At 49.5% G+C, this 16,414-nt stretch overlaps 1 protein-coding gene across 1 annotated transcript in view; it reads right to left on the minus strand.

Moving 5' to 3' along the window:
* Window positions 1-6,954: 6,954 nt before the first annotated feature.
* Mal (mal, T cell differentiation protein) overlaps window positions 6,955-16,414 on the minus strand; it is a 25,563-nt gene continuing 16,103 nt past the window's right edge. Inside the window, exons 2-4 of the mRNA XM_005364442.3 lie at window positions 14,249-14,416; window positions 12,680-12,805; window positions 6,955-8,757 (exon numbers count right to left, since the gene is read on the minus strand). Of these exons, the coding sequence (XP_005364499.1) occupies window positions 8,683-8,757; window positions 12,680-12,805; window positions 14,249-14,416 (369 nt within the window). The 3' untranslated portion in view covers window positions 6,955-8,682. The remainder of the gene's footprint in view (window positions 8,758-12,679; window positions 12,806-14,248; window positions 14,417-16,414) is intronic.

The following is a 16,414-nucleotide window of genomic DNA, read 5'->3' on the forward strand; positions in this document are numbered from 1 at the left end:
GTTCTTGGGAGCACTACAGTCTTAAACCATCAAAGGAACCAGAGCAGCTAAGCCCTGGTTGCAGTCTGGCCTGGGGCCCAGAGTGAAGAGTTAGAGACACCGAGTATCCTTTAATCTGTGTGACTCTTCTGCCTGTGTGGGTTGTTCTGGGACAAATCTCTGGCCCTTGGCAGGGGTGTTTGCTAGGGGATATTCAGGCCCAGTGCACCTGCCTCTTCATATGAATACTGAAGCCAGCAGTATTTTAGTAGGTTCATCACCGGTGACAAGACTCTTAACCCCCACCTTATGGAGAATGCTGTGGGAACCTCCCCATTAACACACGAGGAGACCTCATACAGCCAAGGGCAGGAAGGATCTGAACTGACCAATGGCCAGCTTTCTCTGCCTATCCAGGTTCCCTCTCCCCACACCTTGTAGTCAAGAGAGGCCAGCACCTTCCCCCTTTTGTTACAGAAAAAGTTGGGCCAGAGCGTGAGAGAGTACCCTGTGGGAGGCAACCCCCTCACCCCCTCAGAGCTGGCAAACTTGGCCTGCAAGCACCAGGGCCCAGAACATTCTGCTCAGCTCAGAGAAGTTGGTAAAGGGCGGGACAGGTCATATCACAGCATCAGGCCATGGCTAGCTTGGCTGAGCGTGCTGTCTCAGGGTGCATTCCTGTCGTTATTTGTACCAGGTGGGGCACTGCCTGAGACCGGAGGCCCCAACCCTAATTTTCGATGTGAAAATATGCTGTCTGTCCACCTGTACCCTCCCCACAGGCTCCTTCTGCATAGGAGTGAGTCAGAGGAATTCATTCCTCCGTCTGCCACAATCAGTCCTTGGACCTGGTAGATCCCTCAGCCCTTCCAGACCTATTCTGCCCTATTGGAGATGATGAGCAGCCAAATAAGTCACCTGCCAAGAGGTGGTCGGATCAGGGGACATGATCTAGGGCAGGGTGACTTGCAGTATTAAGTGGAGGATAAGAATCTGGGGATCCAGAGACCCAGGAGCAGAACAGGTGTTAGTACTTGGAGGAAGTGGCACATGAACTTGGCAGGCAGAAGCTGGGCCTCTCGTCAACACCATCATCATTCATGGCTCAGTGTACCTGGCGTGTGTCTCTTACCCCAGCCTGTGGGGACTGTGGACCACCAGACCCTGAATTTCTTGTGAACATCTTGTTTTTCTCTGCGCTGACCAGCCTGCAGCTGCTCTGAGCACGAGACCCTGATGGCAGGGGAGTGGGTTCTGATGAGTCTGCAGCTGAAAGATCCCGAGAGCTGGGGCGTGGCCAGAACCCTATATAAGCTGCCCCTGAGCACAATAAAGTGGGCATTCTTGGCATTCTTGTCTCAAGAATGTCCCCGTAGCCCCATCTGTCTGCCTATCTGTCTCTGTCTGTGTTTGCATGTTTTTAAATTTTCAGCCGAGTTCCCATAGCGCAGAGCGAGTAGAGCACGGAAGGGAGCCGGTGTAGTTTTACACCCAGCCGCTGTGGATGGATGTCCTGTGTGTGATCCCCGTGACTGTCAACAGAACAGGGAATGGTGACTCAAATTTACCAGGTTGAGGTGGGAGGAAGGCTAAGAGCTGAAGGCCAGCCTGAGCCTCTGAGTAAGAGTCAAAAACAACCAACCAAACACTAAAAGAAAGAAAGAAAAAAAAAGTCACCAACTAAGATTTCCAGAAATCTAAGGCTACAGAGGCCGGATTTTCTGTGGCTAGTGGACACTGAAGTCACCTCCAGTGAGTCTCCTGGGGCTTCCCCCACCTTGCTCTGTGGGTCTTGTCGTGAGTGCTGACAGCTGCTGCCCACTTCACTTCAGTGTGAGGCAGCTTCAGAGAGGAGAGCAGGGTGGTCTGAGCGCCAGGGCCTGGAGGGGAGAGAGCTGAATAAGTCTCTGGTTCTCACAGCGCCTTGGGGGTCTCCATCTACAGGTTCCTTGGCTCTCACTGATGCTATTCCCTGGTGAGTCTAGCTATTCAAGCCTGTTCTCTCCTGTTGGGGACTTGAGGGCGGCTTAGGTCTGTTCCAGTGACCTTGACACCCTGAGGCTCTCTTGGCACAGTTCCCTAAGTGGCCAAAGGGTTTTGGTAGGAGCAGAAGACTGGGTTGGTTTTTTGAAGTGAAGCTATAGTAAATGATGTTATTTGGCAATAGTAATCATCCAAATTTATGACAGTATATCAAGAATATGGCTAACAAGGCAAATAACTGTCATATGTCCGGCTAGAAACTTCAGGAATGTTTCAGATCTTCCTCTTCATATGTTCCATCAAATACATACGGAGCCTTCCTTGGTCTTGGGTCTTGACTAAACCAAGCTCTCAAATCCTCCTGACACCTTACAGGTCAGTTAACATTCTAACTCTGCAGTCAGGGAATGAAGCTGAGAGGGAGGTCACTCTCTTGGGCCAGTTCAGGAACCCGGGTCGTTGTCCACATCCTTCTACTGGCTGCCAGTTCACAAATTCTGCTCAACCTCTTGCCTGGCATCACTACCCTGGCCCAGCGGGCAGCCTACAAGATCTGCTTCTCCGAAGAGCCAAACTTTACCTTTTCCTGAGAGCATTCAGATCCCTGGAAGCTTGTGAGACTTCTCACCATGACCACGAGAGGAATCAAGTGTCCCTCATCTGAGACTCACCTATAGACAGGCTGGGTTCCTGTGTGCTTGCCGTTACTCATGTGCCACTTAGAGCCATTGGCATTAGTGAAACCTGTCATAAGCATGACATATCTAGGGTCCCAGTTTCCAGAAAGGCGGGGACCCTCTTGGGATGAGACGTTGGTATGACAAACCACAGACACATCGTTTTCTCTCTCCATACCACAGAGTTCTTATCCCAGTGAAGTGAATCTTGACTGTCTCTCAAAAGCCATATGTTGAAGGTTTGGTCACCATCCTCTTGTGTTTGGGGACATAGTGGAGGCTTCCAGAGGTAGAGCCAAATGGACAGAAGGCCCTGAGGGCTGTGCCCGTGGGAAAGCTGTTCTATCATGGGCTCTGCCCATCATGTGCTATGCCAACATGGACCCTGCCAAAGAGGCAGGCCGACAGATCACCGGGCACTGAAACCTTAGACGTGGTGAGCCAAGGCAAACCTTTTCCCTTACACAGTTGACTGTCCTGGTCCAGTAGCAGCACCAGAAAGGGCACAGGCTGGCCTGTGCAATCAAGATCAAGTAAAGATGAGAGAGGCTGCCAGCATCCTTGGCATCTCCCAAGCAGGGGTGGCTCTTCTCATTTGGCATCAGTGCACAGACAGACCTCTTTGGGTCCTCCAGCGAGCCTGGCACTGTGCATGCACCCAGTTACCTAAGACAAAGGCGAGAGGTCCCAGCACCTCAGCTCTTGTCCGCCATCACTGCATGTGGTAGACATGGAACAAAGGCCAATGCACATGGCAGACACAGAACAAAGGCCACTAGATTGTACACTTTAAATCTGTTTTTTCAAATTGTGTTATTTTTAATGTTCTGGGCAGATGCCCACGTGTGCAGGGACACTTAGCCAGGCCAGAGGCGCTTTGTCTCTTTGAAAGGCCTCTATTGTGACCCCATAGTGGCCCCAATTGATTCTGGGAACAAAAGGCCCTTGTGGAGCCCCAAAGGCGTGCTTGCTCCAGCCCACGGCTGGCAGCACAAACCCTTTGCTGTCTCTTTAATGCCCGTGCGGGGAAAACTTCCATCCTCTATTGGGGCTGCTGTGCAAATCCAGGCCGATTCCTGAGGGGTGCCCACGCAGATGCCTTTACCAGGCTCAGCTCCTAGGAAGTGGTCTCTCACAGGCTTGTCTGATTGGACCTACTGTGTGCAGAATGTGAAGTCAGAGGCTGGCCTCCGGGGGGAAAGGACTGTATGTGATGAAGCCCCTCCCACACACCCTGCCCTTCCTAGGGGATCATCAGAAAGAGAGACAAAGACAGAGAAGTCACAGGCAAGAGTGCCAGCGTCCTGGATAGATTTGGCACATGTTGCCTTTTGCTAAGGGCCTGGCCCCATGTCCACCCTCTTCCATACTGGACATTCCTAGTCGCCAGCCCCATGGAGTTGTCTCCGGGGCTACAGAAGGCAAGAGAGGAGGGAGTGTATTAACTCACAGCCTCACTGTCAGGTCCAACCCATGCCAGAGGGTTCCACATGGCTTCCCCAAATTTCCAGAAGCCCTTGTCTGTTTGGACACAGCCACCACAGGGACTCCTCTCTGTCATTTCCCGAGACGCTGGCAACAGGCTGCATGAAGATGAGCTGGCTGCAGCTGCCCAGAGCTGGGCCCTGCTCACGCATGCAGTCATATTTGTGGATCCTTTTGGCATCTGCCAAACACTGAATGTTCCTGTGAGCTCATGGGAGCTGACCGGGAAGGAGGAGGCCTGAGCAGTGAGCCCTCAGCCCAGCTGTTCCATGGACTCGCGCGCACGTGAGGTGGAGAGCAGTGGCCCCTCTTTCAGCTGGGCCCACACTTGGTGGATATCCCAGTGGGGACTCTGGCTTGGTCTCTTCTGCCAGTTGACTGCTTCTTAATCTTTCCTTAGGACCATGGAGGAGATTCTGTTTGTTCTTTGTGATAATGAAATGTTTTTAAAATTTACTTGTATTTGTGTGTGTGTGTGTGTGTGTGTGTGTGTGTGTGTGTGTGAGAGAGAGAGAGAGAGAGAGAGAGAGAGAAAGAGAAAGAGAGAGAGAGATGTGCACATGCAAGCACACACATGTGGGAGATTCTTCTCGCCTTCCACCTTACCGAGGCAGAGTTCCTTGCTGTTTCTGCTGCTGCACTGTGAACTCCAGTCTTGCTGGCCCTCTGCTCCTGTCTCTTCCTCCTCTTCCTCCCATCTTCCCATAGGTGTGCTGAGATTGCAGACGTGGACCACTGCTTCTGCCTTTTTTACATGTGTTCCAGGAAAGGAACTCAGGTTGCCAGGCTGTTTTAGCAAGAGCTTTTACCCACAAATCCATGTCCCTCATCCAATTAGCTTTTTTGTTTTTGTTTTCGTTTTTGTTTTTTTTTTCCGTTAGCGACAGGGCCTCAAGTATCCCAGGCTGGCCTTAAACTCGCTCTGTCACCAAGGATGACTATGAACCTCTGATGTCCTGCCTCTGTCTCTGGTGCTAGGCTCGCAGGAGTGTGCCACCACCCATCGTTTACGTGGTGCTGATGAAGGGACGAGCTCAGGGCTTCAAGCAGGCTAGGCAAGCACTCTACCAGCTGAGTTACAGCCACAGCCCCTAGGTTTCAGCTTTAAGAATTACCAGTTCTTCATCTCCTTTGCAGCGTCCACGGACTGTGGACCTTGGAGACACCAAAGCTGGCACAGGGATGGTGTAGCAGCTCACAGTAACTAAGTTGTTTTGAGCTGGTTGAGTCCATGACCTATGTCCATTTATGTCCCTTGTTTTGGGGCCTACTGGTGGTCTGGCATTGTCCCTAACGTCCAACTTCATTCCCCACTACCGTCCTCTGCTCACCACCGTCCTGGCCATGAGATCTCACTGTCACTTTCCTGCATAAGGACAGGGCTTTGTGTGGGTGGTGGTGACACACACCTTTGATCCCAGCACTCGGGAGGCAGAGGCAGGCAGATCTCTGTGAGTTCGAGGCCAACTTGGTTTACAGAGCGAGTTCCAGGACAACTAGGGCTGTCATACAGAGAAAGCCTGTCTTGAAAAACCAAAAAGGGGGGGGGGGAGACACAGGTCTTTGGTGTCTTTGTGGCCTAGGAGAGGAGTCAAGCTCGGGACCCAGGACCAGCAGGACTAGTCACAGATTCTTGTTTCACCACTGTGTGGGTCTCAGGGTCCTCACCTATGGAATAATATAGAGGCCATCACCTGTGGCTACCAGGAGGGTAACAGGAGACTGTATATATATGAAAGGTGCTTTCAGGGCTGCCTCTCTCCAGGTAATAGTTCAAAAGATGACCAGCAAGATGGCTGGCTATTCAGGTGAGAACTGGGGTGTTCTTAATACCTGACCTAAGGCCAAGCAAGAATGTTTTCTTGCCCTTGGTTAGGATAACACCAAAGTATTGCCTCAAAAGAGGTTTCCTCTTCTCCAAGATCCCATAACAAATGTGTTGTGTACTGTGTAGTAGTGAGTCTTTGTCGGCTAGACAGCCTTCATTTGAAAAGAGAATGGAGCCACACACGGGAGCTTGGCTGCTACCTGTCTGGTGTAGCTAGCATCTGGTTGGCTCTTCCCAGTAGCTTCTCCACACTGCTCCTCTTGGGTATGGTGGATTCCCCGAAGGGCAGAGCCCAGGAGGTATGGTTGCTCTCAGCAGACCCTTGTACCTGCAAACCCTGGGCCCTGGAAGGAGAGAGGAGAAGGCAGAGAGCAGGAAGAGTAAGCGATGGGGGAGTGGATCTGGGGGAGGTGAAAACATGCTCACCCCGTTTCTTCAGGGTTCCAACATGGCATTGTGATTCCAATGGGAAAGAAACTTGTAAATTTCAGAAGTAGGCGTCATGTTAATGCAGGAACTCTCAGCTGGTCGAAGTGCCAAGAATAAGAGACTGCTGAATGCTTAGCCCTAAATGGGACATCTCTGTCAACACCCCCACCCCAAGGCTCAGGGAACAGAAGATGACAGAAAAGCTCTTAGAGGCAGAGGATGGGTTTAGCGCTCACGAACTCACTGCAGCTAAGACCTGAACAAGAGCCAGCCACCAAGATCAGTCAGCATTCCACCAGGCAGCATGAACTGGATTCAGTGTGCTAAGAGGGCAGGGGCATGAAGATGGGCGGGGCATGTGTTCGGAGTGGAAGGGAGGCGTTGGGGGTGGATGTGATGAAGATACATTGTATATGTGTGTGAAACTGTCAAAGAATAAATAAAAGATTAAGAAACTGCAAAGATTTACAGACCCAGGATAGAAAGCATGAATTATGTTAGAACCATCCTCAAGTTCTTTAATCCAGGTTTCTATGGTTACAACAATTTCCGATAAAAAGAGAGAGAGGACGATTGTATGAAAGTTTCTTTTAATGATTAAAAATCTGAAACATTGAGAAACTCTTGGGAAATCCATCTTAGTTGCCCTTCCTTCCTTCTTCCCTCCCTTCCTCCCTTCCTTCCTCCTTTCTTCTTTGCTCCCTTTCTCCTTCCCACCCTCCTGTGAAAACGTGATCCTCATTCATGTTGAGCTGCTGGTTAGTATAATGTTACAGTACAGTTTTGTTGAAAATATAAGACTTTCCCAGTCAACACAGTTTCAGATTTTGTTAAACATTTCAATGAACTTCATATCATCTCTTAGTTTGTATTTAAAATTTTAAAAACAAATCCCCAACCTAGTCTTTTACTTGTGGTTTACTATGAAATTTTGGCTGTGTTAAGTAGGCGAATGGCAGATTTGGGTACCAGTGATGCTGGGATAACAAAAGTCCTCCTGGATGTGCCATTAAGACCCAATTTGAGGCGGAGTGTGTGACTTAGCTGTAGAGTGTTTACCCAGCATGCACAGGCCCTGGGTTCCATCATCACAACCAAGGTAGAAACATTCCTAAATCCAATTTAATTGTAGCGCTCATCTCCTACTTTGTTGGAGAACAAGACGTTAGCTAGTTATACCTTCTGATTGAGGCTAGAATATTGGCTCTCCTGGAGACTGGCAGGAGAGCCCTCTATCTGGGGCTCCATCTCTACACTGTCATAATGGGGTCAAGGTGAGATCTCCTAGTGGGGAACCTGACTTTCCAGATTTTTCCAGTCCTTCCTAATGATAAATACTTCCTCCTTTTAGGTCCAGTGTCCTAAACCTGGAATATGGCAGCCACCAATGGTCATTATCTATCCCTTCACTCTGCAGTCTGGTCCCTTTCTTCCCCCAGGGAGTGGTCTGAAGACGTGCCCGAACACATCAAGAGACCACAGATACCCATATGGAGCATTTTAGACCGGCTTTACAAAGAGAGGGAAGAAATGCCTGTAGCTAGTTTTCTCAGGGCTTGAGAAAATTCTAATTGAGCAGACTACCGTGTCTTCAAAGAAAAAGGTGGAGCTCCTGGGATCTCCCTACAAGGGAACCACTATCCGGGCAGACACTGTGTGGCCCTCAGCGAGTCATGCTAGACTAGAATGCACAACTGTCCCTGGAGACACAGGTGAAGTCAAAGGATTCTGTAGGGAAAAAGTTGACTGGAAGGTGTCCCTGATTCCAGAGAATGAAAAACAACCCCTGTCATCCCTGTACTCTTGAAGCGTGAGATAGAAAGGCATTTAATGGAGTATTTCGAAGGGTCTCATCTTCCACCGTGAGCATCTGGAGACCTCTGTTGGGTCTCAACAGAGAATTTCCATCCCTGCAACACTCAGACTGTGCCCAAAGCCTAAGATGTGCCTGGAGACAAATGCTCTCCAGAGCCTGTGGAAAATTCCAGGAGGCAATTCTTATGCTCCAAGGGTCAAGGGGAAAATCGTCATTTCTTCAGATCAAGGTTCCCAGTTCCCACCCTGGCAAGACAGCTCCTTCCTCCCTCAGCTGGAGGTTAAACATAGCAAGCCCTAAACCCTTGACAGAAGGTAAACATGACACCCAAGAGAAACAGAACATGGCTTCCTTTTGTTTTTGTTTTGTTTGTTTTTTTGGCTTGTTTTCTTGTCTCCACCACGGTGTCTGGGCTCTAGGAAGTTAATGGGGAGTTGGGATGATCAGTGAATGACATCTGGGTTTCCAGCTCCCGATCTGCTGTCCTATGAAGACTTCCATCTGATTAAGGAAAACACGGCATGGATCACGTAGAGCAGAGTGACCACGTAGGCGAACACCTGAAACCAGAGGGACAGAGGGAAGGTCATTAATGTGAGGTCGGTGGCGTGGCGTGGGGGAGGGGGGAAGACAACTATGGACGGACTTAGGGCTGTGAGGGCTGTCACATGGCTCTAACTGCCTGCCTCTGCCTCCTGAGTGCTGGGCTTGCAGATCTTTAATTAAAAATGTGTGTTTGTGTGCGACTGTGTATGTTTGTGTGTGAGTCTTGTGTGTGTGCACATGTGTGCGTGGTACATATGTAGGCCATAGGAGGATGTCAGGTGTTCTCCACTGTAAGATTCTCCACCTTTTACCTTTGAGGCAGGGTCTCTCTGTGAACCTGGAGATTGCAGTTTTCAGACCAGCTGTCAGACAGCTACAGAGAGCTAGCGGTCCACTGAATGCCAGAGTTTTGTAGCATTTGAAGGATACCCAGCTTGGAATATGGGTCCTGGGATCTGAACTCTGGACCTCACAATTACACAAGCAGCTTCTCTTAACTCCTGGGTTGTCTTTCCATCTTTCGGACCCTTCATCTTAATCCTGAATTCTTCACTTCCCAGGTACAATTGAGGAAACCAGGCTTCATGGTAAGCGGAGAGCAAGGCGCATGTGTCTGTGAGTGCATGTGCTTGGCGGTGGTGGTGGCAGTGGCGGGGCAAGACAGGGCGGGGTACCTAGCTTCTATCAACAGGAAGTGGCACATGTGAGGAGTTGTTGAAGCGATTCAGCCTGTCACATTGGCAGTGGGAACATAGGCCTTGGACTGACACCTGTGACTTGTGCCTACCTGGGTTCCGTGTGCTCCCATATTCTGAGTGGCTGACCTCCCTAAAGGCTCACCTACCTGCAAATCCAATATTTGCACCTGGTTTTGTGACCTTGGGGAAGGGGTCAAAAGTTTCCAGCTCAGGCACAACATTCAGGGTGGCCACGCTTCCGTGAGTCTTGGAAATGCTCATAAACAGCAGCCCCGGCGCTCAAGCATGAGTGAACGCTCCACCCTCACTGACCGGAGGCGATGTGTAACCCGAGTTAGCTAGTGACAAATATCTGCGAACTTATCTGGGAACTCCTAACTACCCAAGTCACCTGTCCCCCTCAGGTGGGACATCAGGCCCAATGAGAACCCCTGGCAGAAGCACTTCAGAAGTTCTGGAAGGGGCAGTGAGTGAAGACTTGGTCTGAAAATGAGATTAAGGAATGGCACACGGTGGATATTTAGAGTACGGGACGTGCTGAGACACATTTGGACCTTCAGAAACCCTTCTCTGTGGACTTCTGCCATGATTGCCCATCGTAGTGAGATCTATGTAAAGAAAATCTCTAGTTCTCCTGTGTTCACTTCTGTTAACCCCAGAAAGTTTTCCGGTGAAGAAGCTGAGCCAAAATGGGTCCTTAATTAGGACCAGAGAGGGGATACAGGCTGGTGTGAGGGAGGCTCCAAGGTCAGCTGTTAATTCCTGAAGAAGAATGCTGCCTCCTCCCTGGGTACCAATCCAGAGGATACTGTGAACTGTGAACAGAAGTAGCTCTACTTTGAATTTGGTTCTCACGACACCTTATTATCTAGCCAAGTGCACCCACCAAAGGAGAACATCCTGAGTTTTGATTCTGGCACAAAATGGCCAGGCATGTGCATGTCTATCATGTCCAATAAGAAAACATGGGGCCAGGCGGTGGTGGTGCACGCCTTTAATCCCAGCACTTGGGAGGCAGAGGCAGGTGGATCTCTGTGAGTTCGAGGCCAGCCTGGTCTACAAGAGCTAGTTCCAGGACAGGAACCAAAAAGCTATGGAGAAACCCTGTCTCGAAAAATCAAAAACAAACAAACAAACAAACAAAAAAGAAACTATGGGGACAGAATCTGCTTTGGAGTGGAGCTTTGTCGTGAAAGGTGTACCATGGAATACGACACAATAACATAATAAGCACTCTGCATCTACACCCAACCCCACAGTGACTTTCACACACATGAGCTTGGGAGAGAGAAGTCAGGCATAAAAGACTGAACCTTGCACAATTCCACTTCAAGTGGCAGGCAAAACTGAACTGAGTGCTGGAAATAGGCTAGTAACAGAGGAGATGGTGATAAGGTCAGTGAGTCTCTGTCTCTCTCTCTGTCTCTGTCTCTCTCTCTCTCTCTCTCTCACACACACACACACACACACTCACACTAGTAGTGCTGGAGATGGACGCTAAGGCCTTGCACATTCCAGACAAATGGTCTACGCTGACACACACCTCAAGGCCTGTATCCCAGTTCTTTAAAGCACATTTTATTAAAAATAAAGTATCTGTGTTTCTGGAAGTGGGTATGTGCTTGTGAGTGAGTGCCCATGAGAGCCAGAAGCCAGTGCTGGATCCTCCAGGCCCTGGGTCATAGGCGGCTGTGACACACTAGATGTGCATGCTGGGGATGGACCTCTGTAAGAGCGGTACTCTTTCTCAACTGCTGAGCCCTCTCTCTAGCCCCATGCATCCTATTTCTTAATTATGGGAAGATTCATCTTCTAATAATTCACTGATACACCTGCCTGAACCTGTGCACTTGTCTGGATGAACGCTGCTTTAAAGTCAGAGAGAGAAGTGGGGAAGGTGAGGTGCAAAAGACAGGCAGCTTTCAACCTGTTCAGTGGGCAGGGATTTAAATTCAGCCCACCTAGGTTTTCCCATCATGGACTGACTCCAGCCACGTCTAGTCTACATCACACTACTATTGCCCTGAAGAATTTTAGGGGAGTTGTTATCAAATGCCTTGATGTCAGTGAACTCAGAAGGCTTGCAAGTTAGGAAGGGGTGAGGTGCTCCTCCGACAGGCAGATGAAGCAAGATTATAGACCAAGGCAGAGAGGATGGATCACCAACCTCAGGGAAGAAGGCACAATGCTGCCTGGCTATGCTGCTGTTTGGACTCCATGTTGGAAAGTGTTCTGTGATGTAGGACAGCTAGAGAGGGTAGTGACGGGGACCTTGAGGTGGCCAGGTTCATGAAAGCCGCTTAAGGGGAGCATGCAGTTTCTCTTGGGTGGGATGGTATCCTCTAAGAATGATGCTCTGAGAACCCCCCTCCCCCAACCCCTCTAGATTCAGGAAGAACCATGCTGTCCAACACATCCCTGTAGACTGCGATCAGCCTCCTTCCCATTTTCCAGCAAATGACAGGTTCAGGCATCTTGTTAGCTCATTCCACTTTGGAGTTTGCATGAATCACAAGTCAGTTTCTAGAGACCTGAGAAGCACTATTTCTAACTCATTTTTAATGTCACTCATAGTTAGAAATAAGTTTTATATTAAGGACTCTGAGTAAAAGCACCAAATACATTCCTCCAAGGGTACCACTCAGAAAAACATCTTCCTCAAAACAAAACATCTTTCTAAAACAATTCAATCTCTTATTCCTTGCCATACGGATCTAGTCAATGAAAAAGAAACCCACCCTGGCCTCAGTGTTCCTTGTGTTGACTCTGCTTCTGTGGACAACACTCGAGGAGGTCACAAGACCCAAGTGACCAGACTCACAGCCTGAAACTGGTACTGAAAGCACGCACGGTGGCCAAGACCCCGACTTTGACACTTGCCAATCTTGAGAAAGAGTCCAGGCTGCCTCTCCCTCTGTGAGATGGGTGTGACAATGACACTGGTCCCCCAGGACTATTGTGAGGGTCAAATGCGATCATATCTGCCCATACACAGCCAGTCTATCAGGAGCCCCTGTGCCTACTGAACCGTGGGCTGTGCAGCCCTGAGAAAACAACTAAGGGAGTCGCGGCCCATCCCTGCCCTTCGTAGGGGCTTCACTGCTTCACAAATGAGGGGCAGGTTCAACTTCATTCAAGAGAGGCGTGGGCTGGGTAGCGCTCCACCTAGCGCATCTGCAGCAGGCAAGGAGAGCTGCTTGTTTTGGGCACTGCTGGCGCAGGGTTGCAGGGAACTTACCACTGCTGAGATGTTTTCATGGTACTGCTTGTAGGTGAAACCATCGTACATTGTGATGGTGGCCAAGGCTTCCAGAACTGAGGCACTGAGGTAAAACAGGGCCGCCACACAGTGGTAGGCTGCATCCTGAGGGTGAGAAGGGCTTTGTCAGAGATGAGAGGAAAGAGACGCTCCACTCCAGACATGGAGGCATAGACCTTGAATTCCCTGCTTCCATCTTTGTTCCAGACTCTCTTCGAACCACACCATAGCCCCTAAGTCCACCAGCTTCTCTCAGGATTTGACGGCTACTGAGCTGAGCTTCTTTTCCTTGGGCAGGTTCCACAGTGAGTCTTTTAGTGGAAGAAGATGCTGTTGACCCTGAGGTACTACCAAGGGAGTCTGGGGTGTATGCTGGTTACTCTTATTATTAATTTGACACAAGATTAGAATCTTCTCTGAGACACCTCCGGGTGTGTTCTGTAGGGTGTTTCCACAGAGGCTGAACTGAGCGTGGATGACTCACCCTGAATACGAGCGGTACCATCCCATAGGCTGGGGTCCCAGGCTGAATACGGAAGAGAAAGCTGGCCACACACAAGCAGTCGCCCTCCTGCTCTCTGATTACTGACCAATGTGATTAGCACCTCACTTCTGCAGCTAACCCTTCCCCATCAATATGACTGTACCCACAAACTGTGAGATATAGCAACAAGAAACATCACAAATACAGGGTCACAGATAGAAACTGGTTCTGGACCCCAGGATCAACCACACATGGTTAAAGTCCTGGCTTGCATGTGGGCTCTTTGTCCAGTCTGGGGAAAGAGAAGCCTGGGCCATTTCCCTTGTTCCCATTTTGTTGTGTCGGTCTTAGTTATTTATCTTGGCTCCTGAAATATTTCAAAGCGAAAAGGAACTAAAACAAAGTTCAGTATGGTTGAAGTGATTTCAAAAGTTCAAGTAGAAAGGCTGTGGAGAAGTAGAGATCTAGCCAAGTGGCCTGAACCCTCATTTAATTAATAATAAGCAAGTCCCCCTTATATTTATCTGAGGCCTGTTTCCAGCTCCTCAAAGCAGAACTTAGTACAAAAGAAAGAACACAGGCCATTTTGGCACCCGAGTCATCTAGAAGGCATGCTTAGATGGTGGTCGCCAGGGAGGCAGGCAGAAAGCACAGTCCGGTCACTAGGGAGCCATCAGCTTAGGCCCAGGCTCTAGGACTCTGCTCCCCAGGGAGGTGACAGCCCCCTGGATGGTGGGAGTAGCTGACAGCTATCAGGTGCCTGTGGGTGGGTGGGGACGGGATGCCAGCTATGTGTGAAAAGGCAAGCGCAGATAAGAAATCAGAGCGCCCCATGAGAATCTGCAGCAAACACGCGGATCCTGCCCTCTTTTCCGACTTCCTCAGTGCAGGAGTCGGTTACTGCTAGGAAGAGTCTAAACCGAGGTCAGGACAGCTCAGCTTTGGGTTGTGCTGGAAAATGTTTCCAGGGAAGCCTCACTCAGGGTTGGAAAAGTAGTCTTCCAGAGATGAGGGTCCAGCACCACCTCCCTCCCCCGACACAAATTCCCTGGGCCATCACTCACCAGTGTGATCCAGGAAGTCTCACCGCTGTGAGTACCAAATACGTACATGACCATCAGGGAAGTAGTGGCCACGAAGCAGAATACAGACACGAACATCACCCAGCCCTGGATGAGGGGAATGGGCACCAGGGAGGAGGCGATCAGAATCCATACCAGGCCTCCAAAGACCTGCAGGGAGGAGACAGAGAGTATTGGAGCAGGAACATTGGGGCTACAGATACCCAGAAAGGGGACAAAGAGGGTGGCAAAAATATCTCTTTTATCTTCCAAAGCTGCAGGCTAGGGCTCCAATCTCAGCGTTGCCATTGCCTCTGGCTTACTTTGTTTCATTTCTTAAGTACAATTTTCATTTTTTTATTTAATAAACATTGTAATACACCTGGGCATTGTCTTAAGCACCTTGACAAATATTAACTTGGTTAACTCCAGTAACAGAGCTATGGGTGAAGAACGGGATAACTGAGGCGCGGGAAAGCAAAGGAACTCACCAATGGAAGAACTCACATTATTTAGTATTAGCATTAGAATGGCTACCCTTTCTTCTGAGTGTCTATTCTTCTCAATGGCTTTGCTATTGGAATATCTTTTATGTTATAAAACAGTAAGCAACCATCCGGGAGTGACAGACAGTACAGGTCTCCAAGGCTGGCGCTGGAGAGGTAGAGGGAGGAAACTAGCAAGCACAAGGCCAGCCTAAACTACACCATGAGACCCTGTCTCAGAAGATCAAGGGTTGGAGATGTAGCTAAGTGGTAGAGGTCACTTGTCTAGCCGCTGCAAGGCCCTGGATTCAATCCCTAGCCACAGGAAAAAAGAGACTGTAACCACTAAGAGATGTTTTTAGGTTATTAATGGGTGAACATACTAGCTGCATTATGATACTGACATTTTTATTTTTAGATCCCCAAGTGTAGGAACTTTTCTGACTAGTTGAACTAGAAATGGAGAGGTCACAGGCTAGCCTGGTTTTCTCAGATGGCTGACACAGGTATGAGAGAAGCCAGAGATACATGGATGTCCCCAGGCTTGGAGAGTTCCCTTTCTCAGAGGGGAACAAAAGAGGTTCCAGAAGTCCCCTGGATGATCCAGCCTCACAGGCCTCACTGAGATTTTCTCTAGTTCTCTCTGACTCTCTTCCATCCAAGCTTCATGTACTCACTCTAGATAAGGACAGGACTGGCACCTAGGGAGATGGCTCTACAATCTGGAAAAGTCTGGAAAGCAGTGTGGGAGGGCAGGGCACTTCCTCCTGAGTGGCTGGGGCTGAGGGCAGGTGACACTCCTTTGTGCTGCGGGTTGAATAACACCTGCTTTTAGGAGGTATGAGGCTAGGCACGGAGAAATGCAGAAATGCAGAAGTCCGTTGGGTCTGTTTATCCAGTCAGAGACTAGCATCAGCATGTGCCCTTGCTCTGGGGTCTGGTCACCGCATAGTCGTCCAGGGTCCTTCTAAGTCAGGCCGTTTGTCTGCGTGCTGCAAGGGAATTCTGTATATCTCTGCAGCCTGTGGCCCCAACAAAAGACATCTGGCTAGAGGTAAAAGGCGGTTTGTCTGATCATGAGGTTGTGGGAATGAAGTCTGCCTTGATCACAGAAGCTGGCTCTCGTGAAAGGTTGCCAGGGGAAACCATCTGCCCCATCTTCCACCCAGCCACCCTCTACCCAAAGGGCTGAGTGGATCAAGACATTTCAGGATTCCCTCCGTGCACAGTCAACAAAGGTGGGCTAGGCAATGACTGCTTTAGTTACTGTGGCTACATCATTACTTTCAGCACAAACAAGCTGTAAAATGCGTAAGTTAAACTAGCCCATTGTCACTTGCAAATGGAAGACTTTGAGATGACTTTCAGTTCCTGGTCTTCAGGAGTACAGGTTGTAGTTTATGCATCTTATATAACCTCTTTCAATTCTGTTCTCCCCTATGGGGTGGTCAGGAGTCAAAGGTGGGGCAATAGGCAAGTCAGAGTGAAATAGCACAGGGTTTGCCAAGGCTAGATGCTAGCACTGAGCTAGCTCTTAACTTCTGGTGCATGTCTGACTGAATCAGGCTGTTTGAGTGAGTGCCTTTCATTAATCTGCCCAAGATACACACACACCACACACACACATACACACACACACACACACACACACACACACACACACACACACAGAGAGAGAGAGAGA

This window comes from Microtus ochrogaster (assembly GCF_000317375.1).
Source record: "Microtus ochrogaster isolate Prairie Vole_2 chromosome 14 unlocalized genomic scaffold, MicOch1.0 chr14_random_1, whole genome shotgun sequence".
NCBI classification, from domain to species: Eukaryota; Metazoa; Chordata; class Mammalia; order Rodentia; family Cricetidae; genus Microtus; species Microtus ochrogaster.